This window comes from Gopherus evgoodei, chromosome 4 (assembly GCF_007399415.2).
Source record: "Gopherus evgoodei ecotype Sinaloan lineage chromosome 4, rGopEvg1_v1.p, whole genome shotgun sequence".
NCBI classification, from domain to species: domain Eukaryota; kingdom Metazoa; phylum Chordata; order Testudines; family Testudinidae; genus Gopherus; species Gopherus evgoodei.
Window position 1 is genome coordinate 114,697,425 of NC_044325.1, and position 26,707 is coordinate 114,724,131.

A 26,707-nucleotide genomic window follows, 5' to 3' on the forward strand; every position below is an offset into this window, starting at 1 on the left:
TACAGTTAAATTATGCACCAGTGGATTTCTTCATCTTTAAGGACATAGGTGACAAGAGAAAATGTTTATGGATGTTCAGTTCATCAGCAACAGACCAATAAAATATTAATGTAAGAAGGGCTATACAAGTACTTTGCAAATATGAATATTCAACAGAGATTGAAATCACTTGCAGACGCAATACAGCAAGTCTGTTTCAGAGCAGGCTATAACCCAAGTCTGTTAATTCAGTCCAAGTGAATCTAATCTAGAAAGTTACACAGCCCTGGTTACGTTTCGCTACGGCCATTTAATAAGAGAGACTTACTCTGCTTAGCCTAGAGACAGCCAAAGATACTGAAGTTTTAAACTCTTCTGGGTTCTTCTGTGCCAAAGTAGTGATAAGACTAGTAGCAGCAGTAACCACACCCTGGAAGAAAACAGAATTACTAATGTTTTTGTTCAAATATCAAATTTTTTACATATGTAATTGTTTAAAAGCTTCAAATGAAATACGGCCATTTGTTATGTACCAGACACCCACATTTATCCTTAAGTTTAGTATCTTCTATAGTAAAAAGAACAGGAGTACTTGTGGCACCTTAGAGACTAACAAATTTATTTGAGCATCAGCTTTCGTGGGCTACAGCCCACTTCATCGGATGCATGTTGTGGAAAATACAGTAGGAAGATTGTGTTTGTGTGCGCATGCACGCACACACACACAGAACATGAAACAATGGGTGTTACCATACGCACTATAAGGAGAGTGATCAGTTAAGGTGAGCTATTATCATCAGGAGAGAAAAAGAACTGTTTGTAGTGGTAATGAAAATGGCCCATTTCCAGCAATTGACAAGGAAATGTAAGGAACTGTGAGGGAGAAAGAAGGGCAATAAGCATGAGGTTACTCTAAATCTTCTATAGTGTACACTATTAAGCCTAAAAGCCAAAATCCAGTTTACATTAATCCACAGTTGTAAGTGATACCTTAAAATAAGCTAGCTGGCTTTTGTCAATTTTTTCCCAAGTAGAAAAAGGAAGGGTAGTGAGACTTCTTGGATACTCCCTCTTATCCACAATTCCCCTTTTGGCCAAAAGCTGAAATGATTACTACTGCATGACACATTTGCTGTGTTTTCAGTGGTATGCTACACTATGCCTTGCTTGCATTGATGGTGCTCCACATTTTTATTAAGGAAGAGTAGCCCTATCAAAGATCAGAAAAGCAGTATTTCAGTCTAATTCTGAATGCTAAAACAAATATACATTCCAAGTAAGGTTCAGTAAAAACAAATTATGCAATGGAAGAAAGCAAACAGCTAGGAAGGAGCGATCATGCTTTTGCAAGAGGAGCATGGAAGAACGGATGCCTACTCCAATTGTGACAGCAGGCTAGCTGCAAGCATCTTGTCTGTTATGTTTCACTTATCTTGAAATGGGAACTTTAGATGGTTTGATTATTAAGTTTCAGTGTAGCTTAAGTACCCTTATATGCACTGATAACTGCTATTTTGAAATTACTGAACAGCAATATGCAATCACATCCATACCCAGGATGACAATGCTGCAATTTCAGGGTCTTGTCATTTTCCTATATTGATCGTAATAGGCACTTAATTTATACCACAGTCCTCACAAGGGGAGCTTTTAGGTGTTTGTGAAACATGCACATATGCACACACACTTATATGGGAAACAAGTTTTTTTTTTTAAACCAGGCGTACAGTAGAACACATGGAAATACCAACCCTTTACTGAGGTAGGTCTAAATACTGACTAATTCTAGACATTAAGAACCATTCCCAGAGTAAGAAGAGCTCCGTGTAGCTCAAAAGCATGTCTCTTTCACCAACAGCAGCTGGTCCAATAAATGATATTACCTCACCCACTTGGTCTCTCTAATTCTAGACATGACTCTCAGGAACTAGTATAACTAATAACTGATTAAAAGAGAGGCTATGGGGTATCTTTATTTCTCCCTTTAGGAGAACTGCAATTCAACCTGTGTTTGTTTTTTTAAATACTCAGTGATGCAAAAATGAAGATAGTGGATATGAATTAGTCTCACAGCAATTTAAATAGTTTCCTTCGTTTAACATATTAATAGAAACTATGGATTTCCCCTACAGTGACTGGGCTAGACCACTGAATGGAATCCCAGAAGAAATAATGCTATCATAAGCTTACCAAATGCTGGTCATTGAGAAGATGCACCACCCTGGATGTCCAGTCTCCCATGGGAACAAAGTCAGGAGAAGTTCTGTACAAACGCAGCAAGCACAAGGCAGCACTCTGCTTCACGCTATCCATGGTGTCGCTGAAAGATGAGAACACCTCTTTTCAGCTCAAATTAAGAGTCTTAGTACTACACAGTGGACCAGTATCTGGCCGTGCTTTTCACAGGCCACTAAACACTATTATCCAGAAGTAAACAAGAATGGAAACCACCACAAAGTGGTTTAGTATTTTAAGTATTAGATCTCCTAGTTAATTATTCAAATTACTTTCAACTACTTTAAATGTGTTAAGTACTTTGATAAGTGGTTTAAAAATTTGGCGAGTTACACTAACTAGTGTAACTTCTTCTGTACCCTTTGCTAACCACTATTTGGCAACGTGAAAGCAATAGTGAGACAACACTCCCTCATCTCCTAAAGCAACAGTACACAGGAGATTTTTCTTCACTCTATAGCTGGAAGTACACTTGTGTTAGAGATGTGATAAGACAGAGTAAAGCAATACCAATGATTTTCAGACAGAATACATTTGAAATTAGAGAAGGGATGAGAGTGAAACCAGGATATCAAGGTAGATGTTCGTAGTTGAAAAAATGGTTTACAAATATTGTATGACCTTGATTTCCCAGAGAAGAGATACTAAAAGATGCTGTCTGGAGAGCACCATCAAACTCCATATACTTAATCTGCCTTGTCCATTAAGAATAACTCACAATCTTTGGGAAACGTGATTCATGAACAAGCTAATACATTTAAATTTCTAGGGCATTACTCGATTTCCATAGCGGTATCCTGCTTGGCACCACATTATGGAACTAAACATTTTCCTTTCAGCCACATGACTTAAGACAAAATTAAATGCAGTCCTTTATTGTATGGGGAACTGGTAGCGAATCCTAAATTTAGATTATTTAATACTAAAATCTGAATAACTTTTGAAATCCAAAAAGGACAAAACCCTGAGGGCTAAACTGTCTTCTGCTTTCATGAAATTCTGTTCAGGCTTGGCTGAGCTCTGCAACGTTCAACCACCATTTATTTACCTTCTGTTGCTTGTGTACATCAGGAAAGTCAAAGTAACTGACCATGATTATTTTAACAAGCCAGGCCCATGCTGCTGTTGCTACAGCAACAGTATTATCACAACACTGTAGTAGGAGTAACTGGAAAATGCCAGAGCATTCATGAAAGTGACCAGGGAGAGGAAGGGGAAGAAGAGAGTCTTGCAGAGCCTGCTCCCTTCAGATCCAATACATGACTTAGTGTCCCAGCCTCCTTTGGGTGCCAACACATGAGGCAGAAGCTTTAGGACTGCCTATGAGAGGATGGTGGATCCCTTGATGAAGATATATGACAGGGAGTTGCACACAAAGAAAATAGGCAGAAATTTAAAAAAAATACACTGAGGAAGCTGCATACAAAAAAATCTTTGGAAGAATGGTTTTTAAGTGGCAAAGTCAAGCTCTTAAGTTAGAAAATGTTAGATTTACAATTGCATGTGCACAATTAAGGTTGCATGTGCATTGTGTTGCATTTTCTAATTATATGATCATATGCAATTTTTTCCACAGGATCCTTTGCATATTTCAGTGCCTAAAATGAACAAAGCCAGAATTAATCTTGCACAAGCAAGTACATCTGGCACTATCCAGAGGGCTTGACTTTACAACCCAATTATCTTTTTAGTATTCAATACATTCAATTATTTTTCTATTACAATGATGAGAGGTGACTGAGGCAACCAAAAATCTAGTTAGTATTTCAAAAAGTGTATGAGAAGAATCCATACAAATTAATAGTACTTAATATGAATAAAGAAAGCAGAATTGAACTGAATTACTACCTGGAGATTTTCATTTATTTTAAGTCCTGAGAATTCTCATGGACATAGGCCTAGTCCTATGATCATAATTTCTCTTTACACAGTTACTGATGAGAATTTCAGTTAGATAATAGATGCAAAACTTTGGTTTGGGCCACGGACTTGCTGGGCAAAATAGGGAAAAAAGATAAGTGGCAATTTAAAAGAAAAAAGAAAAAAAAAGTCACTCAAATGATTTCCTGTGGATATAAAACCTTGCCTATTCCTATGTATACCTAGAAAGAAAATATGGATTTGTGGGGAAGCTTGAATATAGGGGGGTGGGGGGAAGTTCTCACCTTCCTAATGAAATCATAGACACCAATAATGAGCTTCCAATGGAGTACATTTCTAATAAGGAAATCTGTAGTTGAAATATGGTGTTTTCAGATTCATTCACTGCCCATTTTATTAGGATTTATCTGAACAAGAAAAAAGGCAACAGCTTTTGTTTTCCCAGGAAAAATATTTTGGATCATATTTCTGGGACAAAAAGTAGATACTTTTTTTTTTTTTTAAATCATGTGGATAATGAACTGGACTCTGCAAAAAAAAATGCAATTTGGGTTATTAGCCAAGAGGTAATTAGGGCAACATTTTTTAACTTGTTAAATTAGTTAAGTTTTGATATCGATGTTTAGTCACTTAAGTAAGCAACCTAATTTTCAGGCATGTTGAGCACTTACCTTCAGTTCCTAATGACAGCAATTGCCATGTCTAGAACATCAGGTCACTTAGGTGCGTAAATATGGCTTTCAACCCCCAACTTCATGCTGAGAACCACTAGTACTACCTATCTTTGTGCAGTTGTTTCAAAATACAATACAATACATACCCAGCTACAAGTATTTTTGGAATTTCTCCAGCAAATGCTTCTGCCATTTCCCGGCTACCCACATTGGCTATACAATGCAAAGCTAGTCCCATGAAGGTGGGGTTGCGGCTGGCCAGGTCATTCTTGATTGCATTGTTTATCAAGCGGATCAGCTCACTGTTGGAATTTACTAGCACGGAGATGAAAAGATATCCCTGTGGTTCAGAAAAGGGACAAGGAAAAAGTAATATTTCTGATAAATCAAGTCAGCTAAAACTAATTTTATGTCATTTGCTAATATTGTCAGGTATCCTATGTACTCATGCAATTCCCCTCCAGCAATACTTGTCCTTACAGCTCTCCCAAGAGTTCTATGTAAGTAAGTCCCCGGAATTTTAGTCCAATAATAGAATAAAGAGGTCCAGAGTTGCAGAGTACAATAGCAATGTCTGGGGGCGGGGGTGTGTGTGTGTGGAAGAGAGAATCACATGTACATTCCACTCAAATCATGTATTTTGCTCCTCAAAGATCCAAGCTCTGCTCAGTACTTGGTCACACACCATCACTTCACACGCACCTAATAAACGCCAGGTTTTCCTGAGTCTAAAACGTCCAATGTTCTACTTAAAGAAAGTACCTTGTCTAATGGAATGTGTGTTTCTTGATAAGGTACATTAAAAATGTAAAATGACTAGTCTTCTGTTGCAGTTAGTGCAATATTTATTTTAGAGGTTAAAAAGGCAAGAAAATCCATCAAAGTTACTTATCCAAACAAGTAAAGGACTCATCTGTACAGCTAAGTTACTCTGCAGTCCCAGCTAGAACCAAGCTAAGACCATGCAGAGAGAAGGTAAGGGGAAAAAAAGAATTTAGTTAAGAAGCTAGTTATACAGCGAGGCAAGACAGGACAGGCAACTAGGCAGTATGACATTTCATAGATATTTCCTTCTTCAGGGCTGATAAATTACTCACAATTTGTTTCTCTGTGTATCTGTTAGAACTTAGTAGGTTTACAGCCTCCATGTGGCCAAAGTCAATATCATGCCCCAGGAGGAAGATGAAAAGTAGCTTGCAGACATACTTTTTCTTACTGTAGCCATCCAGAGCCTTGTCACCTAGTAAACAATTAAGAAAAAAAGACATTTGAAAAAACAAGACTCTTTGAAATGCAGCACCGGCCATCATTTGTATATCTCTGTATAGCCACACATTAGCATTCTAGTACCACACAGCATCATTCAAGTTCTGCAGCATGTGCTAAATGTTGTTTCAAGAGTTCTAGTTTTATCCTATCAAGTTTCATTATTTATGTTTAAGGTTCTTTTGATCCATTAGATGGGAGAATCTATGGAAGTGCTTATTACACAATACAAAAAAGTTATTGAGTAGCTTGACTACGTATTCTGATAGACACTTCTGACTGTAAAAAATTTATTAATACATTCAGATTTAAAACAACCTAAAGTGGTGTACAATACTTTTGAAGTAGCGCATGTTGTTCATTTTAAGAAATCTTTCACTGAAGATTTGACAAAACACAAAGCAAGCAAACACTGATCAGATGTCTCTACAAAACACTGGCACCAAAACACCGGTAACTGAATATACTAGGGCTGTCAATTAATCGCAATTAACTCATGCTATTAACTCAAAAAAATTAATCATGAAATCATACTGTTAAACAATAGAATATCAATTGAAATTTATTAAATATTTCCGATGTTTTTCTACATTCATATATACTGTATTCCGTGTTGCAAATGAAATCAGAGTAAATTTTTATTACAAATATTTGCACTGTAAAAATGATAAACAATAGTGTATTTCAATTCATCTCATACAAGTACTGTAGTGCAATCTTTGTCGTGAAAGTGCAACTTACAAATGTAAATTTTTTTTGTTACATAACTGCACTCAAAAACAAAGTCCACTCAGTCCTACTTCTTGTTCAGCCAAATAGCTAAGACAAAGAAGTTGGTTTACATTTACATGAGATAATGCTGCCCTCTTTTTATTTACAATGTCACCAAAAAGCGAGAACAAGCATTTACATGGGACTTTTGCAAGGCACATTGCAACGTATTTATGTGCCAGATATGCTAAACATTCGTATGCACCTTCCTGCTTTGGCCACCGTTCCAGAGGACATGCTTCCATGCTGATGTTGCTCATTAAAATAATAAAATGTGTTAATTAAATTTGTGACTGAACTCCTTGGGGGAGAATTTTAGGTCCTCTGCTCTGTTTTACCCACATTCTGCCATATATTTCATGTTACAGTAGTCTGTGATGATGACCCAGCACGTTAGTTTTAAGAACTCTGTCACTGAAGATTTGACAAAACACAAAGGTGGTACCAATGTACGATTTCTAAAAATAGCTACAGCACTCAGCCCAAGGTTTAAGAATCTGAAGTTCCTTCCAAAATCTAAGAGGGACGAGGTGTGGGGCATGCTTTCAGAAGTCTTAAAAGAGCAACACTCCAATGCAGAAACTACAGAACCCGAACCACCAAAAAAGAAAATCAACCTTCTGCTGTTGGCATCTGACTCAGTTAATGAAAATTAACATGCATCAGTCTACACTGCTTTGGATTGTTATCGAGCAGAATTTTCATCAGTATGGAAGCATGTTCTTTGGAATGGTGGTTGAAGCATCAAGGGACATATGAATCTTTAGCAAATCTGGCACGCAAATATCTTGCAATGCTGGGGACAATAGGGCCACGAGAACGCCTGTTCTCACTTTCAGGTGACATTGTAAACAAGAAGTGGGCAGCATTATCTCCTGCAAATGTGAACAAACTTGTTTGTCTGAGCGATTGGCTGAACAAGAAGTAGGACTGAGTGGACTTGCAGGCTCTAAAATTTTACATTGTTTTATTTTTTAATCCAGTTTTTTAATACATAATTCCACCTTTATAAGTTCAACTTTCATGATAAAGAGATTGCACTACAGTACTTGTATTAGGTGAACTGAAAATTCACATTTCTTTTGTTTGTTTTTTACAGTGCAAATACTTGTAATCAAAAATAAATAAAAAGTGAGCACTATACACTCTGTATTGTTATAATTGAAATCAAAATATTTGAAAATGTAGAAAACATCAAAAAATATTTGCAAAATGATATTCTATTATCTTTTGAATCGTATGAATAATCTTTAATTGTTTGACAGCCCTAGAATATACAAGTGTCAGTTTTGCCCCACAATCTGTGGAAACGGCAAAAGCCCAATACTCTGGATTAAGGCATTTAAGTATTCTGCAACAGTTAATGCATACATCAGGAAGTAGAGGAAGAGTCTGACCAAAAAAATTATTTTGATTATGCCTTTTTGTAAAGTCTGAAACATTACACTGACTATCATGTGTAAAGACCATAAGGTAAGATTAAGTTCCTCTTGAACACTTGCTATCCAGTCAGCTTTACAAGTCAAATTTCAAAATGGTTTAGATTACAAGGTTAAGGAGTTTTGTTAAAAAAAAAAAAGGGGAGGAGGGGGGCGGGAGGATGCTCTAAAATAGTTTACCTTTTATGATTGTAGTACAGACCTCTAAAATATGTACTTCTGAAAGCTCATCAGCATTATTTCCCAACCTTACTTTCTTTGTTAAAATCCTGTTGTAGTGAACCAATGACTAAATGGGAGGGGGGATATGATAGAGATCTATAAAATCATGAACGTCATGGAGAAATGAATAAAGAATACTTTATGTGAATACTCCTTCATATAAACACAAGAACTAGGGGTCACCAAAGGAACTTAATAGGCAGCAGGTTTAAAACAAATGTAAGAAATTACTTCTTCACACAATGCACAGTCAACACGTGCAACTCATTGCCTGGAAATGTTGTGAAGGCCAAAAGTATAACTTGGTTCAAAAAAGAATTAGATAAGTTCATAGAAGATGGCTAATAGGTCCATCAGTGGCTAAGACATCAGGGACACAATCTCCACGCTCAGTGTCCCCCTAAACCTCCAAAAAAAATCAATCAATAAATAATGGGACTGGATGACAAGAGGTGGATCACTCAATAAATTGCCCTGTTCTGTTCATTCCCTCTGAATCATCTGGCACCAACCGCTGTCGGAAGACAGGATACTGGGCTAGATGGACCGTTGGTCTAACACAGTATGGTCATTCTTATGTACTGAACAGTATAGCCAAAGCCAGCTAGCTGCAAGTGCAATCTTTCCAGCAGATCTGTTACAGTATAGGAATTATTTTCTTGTAGAGAAACATGAACACTGTGTCTTTTGGCCAACAGCCTCTTCCTTTCCCCATTCAAGCCTACAAGGAAATGTCTAATGATCAGACAGTTTCCTAGAGTTCTGTTTGTGTAACAAAATTTCAGGGAAAGAAGCTTTTAAAAACTTTTTAATTATTTTTGCCTCACTCAGAGTGAAACAGATATTTCTGTCAAAATCAATGACCATTCTTTTTTGATGGGCAGCATTAGTCAGCACAGAATTGAATGGAATAAAGCCTTATATGAAAGCTTACATTATCCCAAAATCAGCTAAACCTAACTCACTGCATGTATTTAAAGGGCCGAGAAGAGATCAGCTAAACCTACAGCACCAGAATCAACAGGCCAATTTTCAAACAAATCCATGTTTATGTAGTTAAAGAGGGGGCCCTGATTTTCAGAGGTGCAAAGTACCCACAACTCACTGATAGGTACTGATAATCAGGCCATTTAATTTGGTGGCTAAATATTGAGGAACTTCAGCATTCACATCTATGAAGATTTCCAAAATTGTTAAGAGTATACTATTACATAAATTCAGTTAGTTGCAGTTGACATAGCAAACTCAGTGACTGCACAAAGTGTCATAGATGAGTGCCTGGCATATTACAGATTAAGCCTACTGGCTGCAGTATTGCCAAAAAACCTGGGCGAGGCTCCGAAGAGCCATAAGATTGGGGGAGAGGAGGGGAATTGGGAGAGGGAGATATTTGTTTTTTCAGCCTTGAGGGTCCAAATTTTCAAGTTTCTCTACAAGTATGAAGGCTAACAAATTTTTAAAATTAGTGAAGATTTTCATGTTACCACTTAATTCCTGGAGTGAGGGCTTGAAGAAAATACCATACATCACTAGACTTGTGGGGAAAAAATGGAAAGAAACGGTTTTCTAACCTATATAAGGCAAGTGTTGATATGACAAACTGACAGAAGAAAAAAAAAACCCACATCACGATGACAAGCATGAAGAAGATCCCTTTACATAATCTAAAAATATCTTTATCTTATGGCAAACAAGATTGCCTTGACTTCGAGACCATGAGTGCCAGAACAATTAAATCAAGGATTTAAATTAGTCATGAATCATGCCTGTGCTTCTGCATATAGTACTCCTGGAGGGATTCTGCATCACTGCACAATGCAGAATTAATATTCTATGCCAAATTTAATTTTTCCCCATAGAACTGATGCTGCAGAGCTGCTGGCTGCCACTAGGGGCCGCTGGATCCAGCAGAGCCCAGCTCTCTAGACTCTGTGAGGGAGGAGGTGAGGAGTGAAGGGGGAGCTGGAGGGTTCTGAGCAGCTGCAGTTCCCAGCAGGTCCTGAAGGAAGGAGGTGGCATGCAGAAAACTCTGTATAAGCCAAGGACCCAGAATCAGGCTGTTTCTCCCTCTGGATCACTTGGGCGGGGGGGAAGAGGGACGGAGGGGCTGGGTTGAGGGTGCTCTACAGCGGGGCTCTGAGAGATAGGAGGTGCAGGTGTCTGAGACCAAAGGGGCAGTTTTCTCCCCCCAACGTGCCCAGCTGGCACATGTGATATACCCATACTGAGGCACCCAACAAACCATCATAGTGCCTTCCTTAACTCCCAATTCCTGGGGTAATCTGTTGTTTGTATTATTAAAGACATACTTGCTGACAGGGATTTTGAAACAAATTACTAAAAATTATTGAAACTAGCATGATTATATAGTGTTATTTTGACAAATAAACTACACAGAATTTTAAATTATTGTGCGCAGTGTTTTCAATTTCTTGGCGCAGTATTCCCACAGGAGTAATACAGAAGCAGCAACATAGGTCAACTGACAAAATAGTCCATGTTACTATGCTGGTCTTGCTGGGGAAGCACTACAGTAACAGCAGTACAGCCAGACAGGATCTTCTTTTGCTGATGGGGCAATCTATAAAAAAGCAACTGAAAAGAGCAAATAAATCTCTCCTTCCCTCAGCAATGAATCATGCTTACAACTCTGCTGATCCTGTGGAAAGACAGCACTATCAGCAACAGCAGTGAAAATCCACTAGATTCATGCAACTGAGGGTACGTCTTCACTACCCACCATATCGGCGGGTAGCAATCGATTGCTCCGGGATCGATATATCGCGTCTCATCTAGACGCGATATATCGATCCTCGAACACACTTATATCGATTCCGTAACTCCACCAACCCCAACGGAGTTGCGGAATCGACAGGGGGAGCCACGGACATCGATCCCAAGCCGTGAGGACGGTGAGTAATGTGATCTTAAGATACTTCGACTTCAGCTAAAGTTGCGTATCTAAGATCGATTTTCCCCTGTAGTGTAGACCAGCCCTGAGTGAAAAAGGAACAGCAGCACATTTAGGGCAGGGCAAGCAAACAAAGGAGACAACAAGTGGAGGGAGAAGGTAGTAAAGAACAAGTCGGAGAGAAAATGTATTACTTAAATGTATTAATTAAATGTATTCTAATTCCATACAAAAAACTTTAAAAGGTTAAATTAAAGCTGAGGGCTAGTCTACACTGGCAACATTGAAGAGCTGCCGCAGCAGCGCTTTAAAGTGGCTTGTGTAATCACAACAGAGTGCTGGGAGAGAGCTCTCCTAGTGCTCTTAAAAAAAAAACCACACACACACACACACCTCCAGAAGGGGTGTAGCATGGCTCCCAGCAGTGGTGCACTGTTTACACTGGTGCTTTACAGAGCTGAAACTTGCTGCCTTCAAGGGAGTGTTTTTTCACATCCCTGAGCGAGAAAGTTGCAGTGCTGTAAAGTGCTAGTGTAGACAAGCCCGGAGTAGCAGTAGTTTATAGTCAAAGTATTACAGAGGATGTTTTAACTATCCCTAAAACAAGCTAACAAAAGGATACTGGATTTCTTTTAAGATTAAATTTAACCCAAACACATTAAAATGACAGAAATACACAGTTAAGGCATCCAAACAATCATAAACCTGCCTTGCTGTGATATTATGCAATAACCTTACACTTGTAATCTGGAACCACAAACATATTTATTAGTCACAAAAAAAGATGATTTTCAAGGACATTTTGTGCAGTAAGCAGAAGAGCACTGTGAGGAATGAGTGACTGCAGGTGCTGGTGACCATCTTTGCCAAGGGCAACACACAGCTTCCTTCTCAAAGAGAGCACAAGATGCCAGCCATTTTAAAAGAGGGCAATTAAGTTTTTCTGAAAATTGTTGTTCTACCTCGGCTAAACAACTTACAATTAAAGGGTTTAAAAAAAATTCTATATTCACTTTATTCAAGGCATACTCAAGATTCACCTCCTTGTGAATGGACAACATCTGAGCTGAGATCATTCAGGACAAGAAAATCTGACAGTGCTACATTTCTTAAAGAATTCATTTTAAATTAATATTAACTGTTTAATTTATTTGCAAACTCTGAGAAAACACTGAAAGTGCTGTAATTGAGGAGAATACAGTGTATTCCACATACATAATTACATGGTTAAGCCCTTCTTTAAATGCAAACTTAATTTTACCTGTGGAGAGACACACAGGGCTTTCATGACCTGGGAACAAAGGAAACGAATAATGACACTTAGACTGTTGGCATCCACTGGTCAAGGAAGCAGGCAAACCTACCAACAACTGTGGTCAACAAGGGAAACACCATCAGAATGATGGCTTTCCCAAGTGCTTGCTCCTAAAGATTTGTTTGTACGTTAAGGGTGTGGACTGCTGTGAAATTTTAATCTCAGTTGTCAGTGCTTCTTCACAAGACACTTCCAAACGGAGAAAATGAACAATGGTGTCTGAAGAAAAAGAGCCTGAACACCACAGCCTGCCCTCTTGGATTGGTAGTGGCACCCCTGAAGCTGTGCTGTTAAGTAGCAGTGAAGCAGACTGATATTTTGTTCTGCTGTCAGAAACCAAGTCCATCAGACTGTGGGAATGACCAAAGCAGAAGCCAAAGCCTCCTGTGGTGTGGGCTCATGTGCCAACACAGCCACTTGCAGTCTGCTCTTCTTTGAGTAAGGAAAGAAGGTGGTGATCCTCCCTCCTGGCACTTCTACTAATCTTTCAAAACAAGATTAGGAAAACAAAGCTTTTAAAAAGACAAGTCGCAGATATTGCATCTACTTCACTGTTCTTCAATGAAGTACTAGGGCGAAAATTTCAGACTGGAGATACCCCTTTTTTGCCAGCTTGGCTTTCAAGAGAAGCAGCAGCTACCTATCAGCGTGGATAAAAATCAAACCAGATTTTTTTGATACAATGCTTTTTTGAGGGAAAAAACCTATCTTAATTAAAACTAAACCTCAAAGATATCTCCTCATGGAACAGGGATTATAAATTCTAATTCTATACTATAAGACAACATATTCGAGTCATGTTTAAGAAAAGTTTTGTAAATGAGTTCCAATAGTTCATGGATTAGGGACCCAATCGTACGGGGTTCCACAGGCTTCTGGATACACGGCTTCTTGGTCCTGCTTTGAGCAGGGGGTTGGACAAGATGACCTCCTGAGGTCTCTTCCAGTCCTGATATTCTATGATAGAAAGATTAACCTAAATAATCTATCTACCTAATGGGACTCAGTGCTCAGTCTAGAAGATACCATCAGAGATGCTTAGTTTTGCAGTTCTCAAACTGTGGATTTATGTCTCCAGAGGTAACATGCCTGTTAACAGCAAAAATGTTATATATAAATAAATATATAAATAAATAAATAAATAAAGAGAGAGAGAGAGAGAGAGAGAGAGAGAGAGAGAGAGAGAGAGAGAGAGAGAGAGAGAGAGAGAGAGAGAGAGAGAGAGAGAGAGAGAGAGAGAGAGAGAGAGAGAGAGAGAGAGAGAGAGAGAGAGAGAGAGGTGAGAAACAACAGACCTCAACTCTATTGTCCCTCTGCAAATTTGTGTACACAGAGTCAATCCCTGATCTCTCTCTAAAAGTGCGAAGTTTCAAAAAATTCAATGAATAGCAGATTGTTGGGGGCGGACTAGATCTGGACAAGGAGAAGAAGAAGTCTGAAGATAAATGTAAGAAGCAAGGGACATATGCTTATTTTGTTAAAATATTTTATGTTTGCTGTTCAAGAAAAAAATCCAGAATACTTAACGTTGTTGTTTTTATTAAATAAAACAATTTTAAATGTCTGTCTGATGATGTTTTCCTCCTAATACAACATGGAAAGGAAATCCTCCAAATATTAATGATTAATCTGTTAAATTGGAGATATTTATGAAGTCATTGGGAGGTGAACTATCTGCTTCAATTACTTTTTGATAAATGAAATAATCAAACAATTATTCATTTTCTGATACAGTCGTAAAACTAATCTGAAAAGTTTTCAAAATAAATCACTGTAGTGTTTGTACCGTGTAAAAATTAAACCTACATCTATCTCTGAGTTGAAGAATATGTATCAAGATTATAACAACCAACAAGAATGCACTTTTATGTAGAAAACCATGATTAAATAGAGAGTCTTCCTGACTAGTGATTTAAATCATGATTTAAATTATTATTTAAAAATCAAATTCACCTGGCTACTTATTCATCTTGTACATGTGGCAGCAGAGATGGATATCTGAGGAAGAAGAATAATTTGTTTTAGGCTGTCAAGTAATTTTTAAAAAATCGTGATTAATCGCATTATTAAACAATAGAATACCACTTATTTAAATATTTTTGGATATTTTCTACATTTTCAAATATATTGATTTCAATTAAAACACAGAATACAAAGTGTACAGTGCTCACGTTATAATTTTACTACAAATATTTGCACTGTAAAGAACAAACTAAATAGTATTTTTCAATACCCCTATTGCAAGCACTGTAGTGCAATATTTTTATCACGAAAGTTGAATTTATAAATATAGAAGTATAGATGCTCCCCGACTTATGGAAGCGTTCCATTCTGGAACGCCTTGCATAACTCAAATTTTGCCTAAGTTGGAAACGTATACCCAACCATTACGCAAAAAACTAACAAAAAACCCACCCTATTTCTAGCTTATGGAACTTTTTCCATAAGTGCGGATTTGCATAAATCGGGGTTTGCATAACCTGGGAGGCATCTATTTTTTTTTTTAAAAAAATCTGCACTCAAAAACAAAACAATGTAAAAAACTTTGGAGCCTACAAATACAAATACACTCAGTCCTACTTCTTGTTCAGCCAATGGCTCAGAAGAACAAGTATGTTTACATTAGCAGAAGATAATGTTACCTGCTTCTTGTTTACAATGTCACCTGAAAGTGAGAATAGGCATTCCCATGGTTCAGCTGTAGCTGGCGTCGCAAGGTATTTACGTGCCAAATGCCCTAAAGATTCATATGTCCTCCAGGCTTCAACCACTATTCCAGAGTGCATGCATTCACTCTGATGACAGGTTCTGCTCAATAACAATCCAAAACAGTGCGAACTGACGCATGTTCATTTTTATCATCTGAGTCGGATGTCACCAGCAGAAGGCTGATTTTCTTTTTTTTGGTGGTTTGGGTTCTGTAGTTTCCGCACTGGAGTGTTGCTCTTTTAAGACTTCTGAAAGCATGCTTCACACCTCGTCCCTGTGAGATTTTGGAAGGCACTTCAGATTCTTAAACTTTGGGCCGAGGGCTGTAACTAGCTTTAGAAATCTCACATTGGTACCTTCTTTGAGTCTGTCAAATCTGCAGTGAAAGTGTTCTTAAAAACAAACAATGTGCGCTAGGTCATCATTCGAGACTGCTATTAACATGAAATATATGGCAGAATTTGGGTAAAACAGGGCAGGAGACATACAATTCTACCCCAAAGAGTTCAGTCACAAAATTTAATTAACTTAAAAAAAAAAAAAAAAAAAAAAGAGCACCATCAGCATGGAAGCATGTCCTCTGGAATGATAGCCAAAGCATGAAGGGGCATACGAATGTTTAGCATATCTGGCACGTACATACCTTGTAATGACGGCCATGCAAACAAACGCCTGTTCTCACTTTCAGGTGACATTGTAAATAATAAGCAGACAGTATTATCTCATATAAATGCAAACAAATTTCTTTGTCTTAGCTATTTGGCTGAACAAGAAGTAGGACCGAGCAGACTTGTAGGCTCTAAAGTTTTACATAACTGTTTTGTTTTTGAGTGCAATGTAACAAACAAAAATCTACATTTGTAAATTGCATTTTCAGGATAAAGAGATTGAACTACAGCACTTGTATGAAGTGAACTGAAAAATACTACTTTTTATAATTTATACAATGCAAATTTTTGTAATCCAAAATAATAATATAAAGCGAGCAGTGTAAACTTTGTATTCCGTGTTGGACCTGAAATCAATATATTTGAAAATGTAGAAAAACATCCAAAAATATTTAATAAATTTCACTTGGTATTCTATTGGTTAACAGTTGATTAAAACTGACTAATTGCAATTAATTTTTTAAACCATGATTACTTTGAGTTAATTACAAGTTAACTGTGATTAATCAACAGCCCTAGTTTGTTTCATTTTGTATTAAAATATAAAATCTAAGATGGATTCCAATTCCAAAGACTAAATTGAACTGTGCATAGTTTGTTTAAATAACCTTACTATACTTTGAACACAGCTTTGTTATTTTAAGTACTATATGTTGTGAGAACTCAACAACAGCCCCACTTTAAACACATGCCTGGGCACACCTCAATTTGCGCAACTGAAGTCTCCATCCTAGCACTTATTCTGATTTTTTGCACAGTTTATTGTAGTCTGAAACTGCATAAATACTCCTTGTCCGTGCTGAATTTCACTACACAAAAAAACCCAGTGTTTTAGTGACAGTATTATATATTTTCCTCTAACCTCCAACAGTAAGTTCATATTTTATTGCTCACAGGAAACAGAAAGGAACAGGAAATGTTTTTCTTCTGATCAGGTTCTCTTCAATGAAAAATATATACATAAGTTTCTGTAACAACTTATGTCTGAAATTCAGCAGAAACAGGAAGGATCCAAAGAATTCTGGTCAGCAGTTTCAACCACAGCAAACAGGACAAAAATGACTCCTCTTTCCCTAGAAAACTTGGTGTTCTTGTCATCTGATGGGAATTACTATCCATTGATGAGGCAAATTCCACTGTTGTAAAAGAAATTTTTCATGTTGGTGGCTAGAATTTGATAGGCTTAAAACTTCCTAAATAGCTAAAAATCATCATAATGCTTACACACAAGGAAACAGAAATAAGGTATCATGGGCAACCTAAATTGTAGCATTTCTTAATTTTTAAGCGCTTGACTTTGTAACACAGAAAAAAGTTCTTTAGCTTATGTAGTTTGCTTTTTTTAAAAAAAAAGATGAAGATTAAAAACAAGTTATGTGAACTATAAGAATCTCATCATGCATCAGCAAGGATTGAACTCTGAACTCTCAGCACTGCAACACAGCTGATGTTACAGAGCTACCTATGTTAGCTGGAGAAGGCAATCATTATTTGGTGGGCAGGAGAGGAGAAAAGAAGGGAAGGGACTCTGTGGGGCCACTTACTAGGCCTGAGGGAGCATGGCCCATCTCTCCCCAGAAAGTGGAGGAGTTCCTTCCCCACGTTCACTTCTCAGAGGGGTTATGAGCCACTGGAGCTATGTGCAATCCAGAGGGATTTTCAGAGAAGCCCAGCAAGACACTTGCTCCACAGCACAGTCCCAAGACAGGCTATCTGCTCCCAGGGCTCCCAATGCACTATGTACTGCTGCTTTGGCGGTGGTTGGGAGGTGGGGGGTGATGGTGGTGGTATGAGCCCAGCTTCTGATTAGAATGTGTATGCTCCATAATTCTCAGCAACATTTGTTCAGCATTCTAACAAAAGCAGAGAAAACTCTGGGCCATCTTTTTCACAGCTACATGGCAGAGATTCACTGGAAATAATGGAAGTGCTAGATCTTCTCAGAAAAGGTCACAAGGACCTTTTATAATGAAAGCATTAGGCAACAAATATGGGGAAGCTAATAACAATCCCTATAATAAAAGGGTGCTACATTTGCAAAAACCAAGCAAAAACACACAACATACTTTTCTGTGCTAGTGTATAATTAAGCCACTATGCATTCTCTAAGACCGTGTCTACACTACCATTTACGGCAGCAAAAGTTATGTGGCTCTGAGGTGTGTGTGGGTGGAGGGGGGCAAAAGCCCCCTGAGCAATGTGGCAGTATACACAGTGCTATGTCGCCCGCCAACATAGCTACTGCCGCTTGTGGAGGTGTGTCATAAACAGATAGTTAAGGGTTAATGTCTCTTTTACCTGTAAAGGGTTAACAAACAGGGAACCAAGCACCTGACCAGGGGATCAATCAGGAAACAAGATACTTTCAAATCTCGGTGGAGGGAAGCCTTTGTTTGTGTTTTTTGGGTTTTGCTTTGTTCTCTCTGGGTCCTGGAAGGGACTAGACGTGCAACCAGGTTTCTTGCTAATCTCTCTGCTACAGTCTCTTACATATTCAAAATAGTGAGTATTAAGGAACAGGCGGTTATAGTCTTTTTAATTGGTTTTCTTTATTTGCAAATGTGTATCTGGCTGGTAGAGTTTTAATGTGTATTTGGCTGAAAGTATTTTAAATTGTATTTCTGCTGGAGGAGGCTTTTTCTCCAGTTTCTATAAGCTGGCAGACCCTGTAACTTTTACCATCTAAATTGCAGAGAACTTTTACTCTTTCTTTTTTTTATTAAAAAAGTTTTGCTTTTAGGACCTGTCTGATTTTTCCCCTTGTTGAGGCTCAAGGGAATTGAGTCTGTACTTAACAGAGAAGGTGAAGGGAGGGGAAAAGCGGGAATCCCTTTGTTTTAGATTCACAGAGCTTGAATCTGTTTTGCCTCTGGGTGGGGGTGGAGGGGAAAACGGACATTCCTCCCTGTTTTAAGATTCAAGGAATTTAAATCACGGTGGTCTTCCAGGGTAACCCAGGGAGGGAAATCCTAGGAGAGGCACGGGTGAGGGAAAGAGTTTACTTTCCCTGTGTTAAGATCCAGGAGGTCCCCAGGGAAGGTTTTGGGGGGGACCAGAGTGTATCAGGCACTGGAATTCCTGACTGGTGGCAGCTTATCAGATCTAACCAGGTAATTAAGCTTAGAGAAATTCATGCTGGCACCCCAACTTTTGGACTCTAACGTTCAGACTGGGGAAAGATACTATGACAAGGTGGTTTCATTATGTTGACGGGAGAGCTCTCTCATCGGCATAAAGCAGCTACAGAAGCAATCTTACAGTGGTGCAGCAGCATCAGAACAGCTGTGCTGCTGTAAGCATGCAGAGGCTTAAGTCACCAAGTGCTTAATGGCTATGCCTCCAGTTACTACCATAGCAGTGTTTAAAATATGTTGCTTTATCAAGGATTTGAACACTTTGTACACAATATTGGATATACTATTTTTAGCCAGTTCACAATTCTTAATGGGGTGCTGGGACAGATTTTAATGGTTAAAAAATAAAGGCAGGTGATGAAATAGATGCTAGAGTTATAACAGGATTTTTTCCCCTCCAGATATGGAAAGCTGTCAAGGGAGGGCATAGGCACAACCAAGAGAGGAGAATATACAAAAAGGAAATATAGTTTATTGATCTGTGAAATAAAGACCTGTAAAGAAGACAGATACAACAGGCAGCAGGGTATGCTAAAAACATAGTTAAAAAAAAAAAAAAAGAGAGATAATGAAATAAAGCAAGCACACAATTTCACTGGAAGATGTACCACCAATTTTGGCTTGGGGAGACAACAGGTCACTGCTAATGGGAACAGACTCAAATTGCTCCTTAATATTAGGCATACAAGCAGATCTAATGATCAAGTAAAACTGCCACAGTGATAAAGATTTTAAGAATTTTAATCCCTGTTCCACAACAACGTTCACTTATCTATGTTCTCCTCCATCAATTAACAAGCTCTGCTTTCAGAATAAAGGACACTTTTGTTAACCAGCAGAAAATGTCCCTGAGGAGGGGAGATTACAACATATAAATAATATGGATCAGGGCTAGCTGAAGGCAACTTCAGTGAAGACTGCACAACTCAAGTCAATTTTAGAAAGCCACTTCTGTTCAATGTTCGGGAAATGCCAACATGAAAAACCTATAATAGCAACAAAAGGAAGACTTAACTTTGATGAATACTTACAAATTTGGCTCCATATAAGCAGCTGTGGAACTACAACTTGTCTACAAATAGCTTTTAAAAAAAAACCACACACACAAGCCACAATGCTCACGCTTTCCTGGAAAGTCACTGTAATTAATATTTTCTCAATCTGCACAGAAACATGGCAGACTTTTAGAAAGCTTATATTGGGGAAAGAAGAGAGAGTCTCAGCCCTAAAAATTCCTCAACTGAGGAAGAGTCAGCTTTACAAGGGAAAGAGTTTTTAAAATAAGAAATTCAACACATTAACATTTTGGAATTGTAAATGTTTATGTAATGACCTTCAATGCTAATGACTCAGTGAAATTCTACTAGCAGAAAGCAGCCATATTAACACAGTGTAATCTGGTACCCTGCAATGCGTACAGTTATCCCATATGCTATCTAAGTTTTTCATTTGATAAAAAAAGTCAGTTACAGAGAGAAGTGTGGGTTGGGACCCAGCTTCAAATACCAAAACAACAACTTTTAAATTCTCATTCTTGTGATTAAAATAAGTTTGCAGGAGTAATGTAGGATTTTGAATGCCACCCTTGAAAAAAAAAAATCAGTCAAATTAATTTGAGCTCTATGGGTAATTGGCTTATTTCTGCAGACTTGCATTTATGTGGCTCGGTGACAAAGAATATTAAGATAATTTGTAATATCTTAGTAAATTTCACCTATTGATTTAGTCCTCTTTCCGAAACACTGATTTCCCCACCCTTTGTGTTTTTTTTAGTGGAGCTGCAGTCCAAGCTGTGTTTTGTTTGCTTCCTTGATAGTGCACTAATGATGTGCATCTGAAAAAAAAAAAAAAAATCCAGAGAATGGCATTCATCAAGCTATAGATTTCAAGGGAGTTTAGAGATACTTGCACTTGAAGTCACATGTGCAATCCATTGAGCCCTTTAAGTTAAAGATTCTTCTTGTGCATATTTAATAAAGTAGATGTGGCCAGAAAGTCTGACTAACATTTTAATAAAAAGTCTTGACTAGCTCTAAAGGAAATTGAGGACATTTCTTATTTCTTAGAAAGTGGAGATACTTAAGTGAGCCTTTGGCCCTAAAGCAGAAGTCAAGTCTCCCTTCTTTCAATGTATGGGGTATTCCAGGGTCCGAATAGTACCATTGTAAACATGAAAAAATAAATCTTTGAACTATATGGAGAATGAAGGGCCATGCACACTGACTAGAGATAGTTTTTCAGCCATATAAGGAGATATCAGGTTCTTGAACTATATGCCCCACATGGGATGACAGATAAAGGAAGATGTGTTTGGAATGAAGGATGGGTAATCTGAAAGAGGTTATGCCTGACGCAGTGGTTCTGACATGAGACTAGGGCTCATAAATAGCAGGTGGACTGTTCAGCTGGCACTATACAGGAGAGAGAGTAGAGATGGTGGCAGTCTGTGGCTCATACTGGAAATCTAGATAGGGTATGCATGTAAAAGTGTCTAGCTCATAGTTAAAAGGTTAGTAGGGATATGTGATCAGAATGGGAGCTGAGTGGATTTTAGAACCATGATTTGGAGTTCTAGTTTGTGTTTTAAAATGTTAGAATAGTTAAAAATTTAAGAGGCACAACATTCTCAACTTAATGACAATTAAGTAGAGTCAAACTTAAATATTTTGAAAAATAGTTTGTTAGGGAAAATTTGACTGATTAGCATTGTGTTACATATTTTGGTATTAGCCACAAGCATTAGCTAATGACATGGCATGGTTATGTCTGATCCCCTGCAGAAAATGGAATGAAGAGCTGAGAAGATGTGCCATTTTTAGAAAAGTCATATTAATATACAAATAGAGAGAACAGAGATTACATCATCAATATGGTGGGCTGTGCAAAACCTCACATCAGACAGGATTTACACCAACACTAAACAGATTGTCAATGAACTGAATAAGTCAAGCATCCAACCATGCTATCCGGACCATTATAACCTATTATATGAAGTTCAGAACATACTTCTAATCCTCCCCTCCCCCCCCCAATTATCTGCATAGAACCTGCTGCAAGTCAGTTTGTAACATGGCTATTAGGACAATACCAAGGATTTATAATGGGGAGCAATACAATCATGAACACTCAGAGCCTTGCCTACACACACCGTTCTGTACCTGCAACACCACCACCATAACCAGTGCCATGGCTGACAATGGTAGTATTACTGCAGATAAGGTTCAAAGCAAATAATCTTGACGAAGTATACAAGACTGCTTAGCCAAGTCTACAGAAATATAACTATTATCAACAATTGTAGGCAAGACGTTGGAGACTGAAGTGATCCTATAATACTGATATTGTTTGCCTCTAGGTCTGGGCATGTACAGAACATACTAGTATTAGATAAAAAGGTCTGATGCTCTAATATAATGCAATCTTGTGACTGTCACTTCTCATTGAAGAAAATTATTTCATTGATGTACTGTCACTGCAGTGCACGTTTCTGCTCCAGTTCACCAAATACTGCATTTAGGCTGCAAAATACCCAATTCAGAAAATATTTAAAATGACAGCAGCTGCTGTGAACTGTGAAAACTTTGCCTGTTTATTAAAGCTTTCTGTTAAAAGCAGTAAACATTCTGATCGGTTTGAAGACATCTCTGATAATCAGTATCATGTTGAATCGGAACAATGTTTATCAACAAAAAACGTTTGTGTGATGTCTACTATCACTTGCAGTCATTAATCTTACTGTGTTTCTCTTCTAGAAGCCACCTGTATCATTTTCCCTAGACACTTATTTCTGCAAAAGAAGACTGTTAATTAGCATGTGAACTAGAGTCTGTTTGCTTCCAACGTACTTTACTAACAAGATGCTTCATATCTAAAGACTTTGCCTGACAAAATAAACAACCCAGATAAACAAATTTGAAGTCTGCTGCTTTTACAGTTTTAAATACACCAAATCTTAGGACTATTGAAAGGTTATCAAGAGAGCAGAGCCCAGAAGTGCTGTATCTACTAAGTCTGAAATATACTGCAGGCAGATCAGTAAAATGTGCACGTCAGGATCTCCTGGCTATTCACTGAGGCCTGTGGCATATGAAAATGCTATGCTGGGAGCACACCGGTGCTTTTTGTCGCAAAACTTTTGTCATTCATGGGGGATGTTTTTAAGACAAACCCTAAGTGAACGATTACTCTGATTAGAAATAGCACTATTTGTGACAGAGAATGTAAGACTCTTGGGGAGCTTTTGAGAAAAACCTTTAGAACAGGTTTACCATATAGTAAATTCGGAGATGCAGACAACTTTCACTCCTTTACACATTACTATTGTCATATATGCAACCCTCAGTATAACAAGTCAATATAAACATATATTGAGTGAAGAAGCTGCTGGTGAAACACTGCATTAGGAAAGGGTAGCAGCCACTAGCAACTCCACAAACCACATACTTAAATTCAGAACGTTTAGGAATCTTGGATGAGATTACAACTGTAGGTATATATGATGTACTAAATATACACTTGAGGTATAGTTTTAATACTACATAACGTGGAAGCTAAGTGTTCTCTAGCCTTCGCTTTATAAGAATGCTTAGTATTGCTTAAGTTTTATTACTATATTAAAATTTAAAACTGCTTATGTTTTAGAAGCCCTGTTAAAAGGTCATTGATAGACCTATCCTCTATGAATTTATCTAGTTCTTTTTTGAACCCTGTTATAGTCTTGGCTTTCACAACATCCTCTGTCAAGGAGTGCCAGAGGTTGACAGATCATTTAGCATGGACAACTGCTCAGTTTTCAGTATTATATTTTGACAGATGACACTAGCATTTTGCTCACTTGAGACCAGAACAAGGAAGAAAAATGAAAGACATGATGAGATGAGAGAATAAAGTATAGGATAAAAAGACAAAGATAAAGATTTGAAGGTACTTAAGATACACTTACCTTTAAATTTTGACCGAATGTTTGCCAGTTCTTTGTTTATCCTCTTTATCTCTGCTTCTTTGCTTTTGCCTGAAAATCAAGACAATTTACATCAAGGGTTGGCATTTCAAACAGCTCCTAAATTGACTAATTCTTTCAGCACAGCTTTTTCAAACTTACCACTCATTCACTAAAAGTGGAGGTATTGGTAGAATCTCCTCCCCCACCCCCACCCCAGCAACAATCAACTACAAAGTGAACACCAAGTGTAGTACTTCAACACATTCTGGGGAAATGGAAAGTCTTTTTTTTTTTTTAATTAAAAAGGCTTATCACTCTGCTCTCCCACATTAAAGCACCCAGAGAACAAAGTTTGAGGCCATGTCTACATCTAAAATTTTGCAGCGCTGGTTGTTACAGCTGTATTAGTACAGCTGTATAGGGCCAGCGCTGCAGAGTGGCCACACTTACAGCAACCAGCGCTGCAAGTGGTGTTAGATGTGGCCACACTGCAGCGCTGTTGGGCGGCTTCAAGGGGGGTTCCGGGAACACGAGAGCAAACCGGGAAAGGAGACCAGCTTCGCCGCGGTTTGCTCTCGCGTTCCCCGAACCACCCTGCAAACCGCAGGGAAGGAGACCTGCTTGCTCGGGGTTCCGGGAACGCGAGAGCAAACCGGGAAAGGAGACCAGCTTGATTACCAGAGGCTTCCTCCTTCCACGGAGGTCAAGAAAAGCACTGGTAAGTGTCTACATTGGATTACCAGCGCTGGATCCTCTACACCCGAGACAAAACGGGAGTACGGCCAGCGCTGCAAACAGGGAGTTGCAGCGCTGGTGATGCCCTGCAGATGTGTACACCTCCTAAGTTGCAGCGCTGTAACTCCCTCACCAGCGCTGCAACTTTCTGATGTAGACAAGCCCTCAGAGTATTTGACAAATAGCCAAAAGTTGAAAAGTCTGATTTTTAACTTATTACTCAGAATAAAAATCATGCATGGCATAATTTTCAAAATAAGAAGTCAGTGCTTTCGAAAGGTTTGCCTATAATTTATTGCATATAGCTTTCGTGCGTGCTGCTCTTTTACAAGGGAGGGGGGGAGGAAGAGGAATTTCAGGATTCAGATTTCCAGGTAGCAACAGTAGCCAACACTACTCCTGCCCTCACTCGTGCATTTAGCTAGAACGCCTTGACCCAGGGCCCATGCTTTCTATGTAGTCACATTGCTGCACAGTTTACTGCACAAATCACTAGTTTTCAAGAGTGCCACAAATTTAATGCTGATCATGTGGAGCATCAAAAACTCCCTCTGCAGCAAAGGAAGGCAATAAGCAGTGATGTAAAATAACGTAGCCAGACGGATGGACGAGAGATACCTAGGGTAACTGGTTGTCCAGGTGAGGGAGCTAGGGCCAGGGGAAAGTTTCCAAGGATACTCCTGCCTTTGAAGTTAGTGGAATCCCAGGAGCCAACACAATTCAAACCAGCTTTTTACCTTTTACTTAAATGCAAGGTTCAGAGGAACTCAAAAAGCTGTGGAGCTTTACTACAGGTCTTGCAAATACCTGAAATTGATGAAGACTAAAGGAAAATTCAGTTCTACCATCAATACTTCTGTTACCAGGGCCATCCTTACCCGCATGCAAACTACGTAGCTGCATAGGGCACCAGTAAATTTGGGGCAATTTGGGCAAGGCTGGGAGCCATAGGAGCAGAGCGGAACAGGCTGTGGATGGGTCACTCCACTTCCCGTCAATCCATGAGTGCGGGGTCGGGCCCACCCTGCAATCACCGGGCAGCAGGAAGTAGGGCAACCCAGCCCCAACATGTCCGCTCCACCAGCTAGTGCTGGGAGGCAGTTTCCCCCCTGCCCCAAAGCCTGTGCCTGCCCCCCCACATAGGCCTTGGGCAGGAGCAGGACCCATGGGAGGGATCTGTAGGGCATCACAAGTCCAGGCCGGGCCGTTTGAAGTCCAGTCAGTGGCGCAGCAGGACTAAGGCAGACTTCCTGCCTACAATGGCTTTGTGCAGCTCCCAGAAGCAGTGGTATGCCCCCACCCTGCCCTCCCCCATGAAGTGGCAGCCAGATCCGCTCCAACTGCCAGATCTGCAGCTCCTGTTGGCAGGGAACCACAGCCAGTGTGAGATGCGGGGACGGCACCTGTGAATGGGGCAGTGCGCAGAGCTGCCTGGCCACATCTTCACATAGGAGCTGGAGAGGGGACATGCCACTGCTTCCAGGAGCTGCTTGAGGTAACCACCGCCCAGAACCTGCGCCCCTGACCCCTCCCATGCCCCAACCCCCTGCCCAAGCCCTGATCCCCCTCCTGCCCTCTCAACAACTCTGTCCCAGCCCAGAGCACCCCAAATCCCTCATTCCCGGCCCCACACCCCTGGCTGTAGCCCTCACCTCAAGCCCCTGCCTCAGCCCAGTGAAAATGTGCGAGTGAGGGTGGTGAGAGTGAGTAACAGAGAAAGGGGAGATGGAGCAGGGGCGGGACAAGGGTATTCGGTTTTGTGACAGTAGAAAGTTGGCAACCCTACCTAACCACTACCTTTAAGAAAGGCTTGGGATTTTTGTAGT

At 39.2% G+C, this 26,707-nt stretch overlaps 1 protein-coding gene across 6 annotated transcripts in view; it reads right to left on the bottom strand.

Moving 5' to 3' along the window:
* AP2A2 (adaptor related protein complex 2 subunit alpha 2) overlaps positions 1-26,707 on the bottom strand; it is a 91,738-nt gene that overhangs the window by 41,714 nt on the left and 23,317 nt on the right. For all 6 annotated transcript variants that reach the window (XM_030560647.1, XM_030560642.1, XM_030560646.1 and 3 more), the window contains exons 2-6: positions 24,147-24,215; positions 5,867-6,009; positions 4,916-5,109; positions 2,170-2,299; positions 308-409 (exon numbers count right to left, since the gene is read on the bottom strand). In XM_030560647.1, coding sequence (XP_030416507.1) covers positions 308-409; positions 2,170-2,299; positions 4,916-5,109; positions 5,867-6,009; positions 24,147-24,215 — 638 coding nt within the window. The remainder of the gene's footprint in view (positions 1-307; positions 410-2,169; positions 2,300-4,915; positions 5,110-5,866; positions 6,010-24,146; positions 24,216-26,707) is intronic.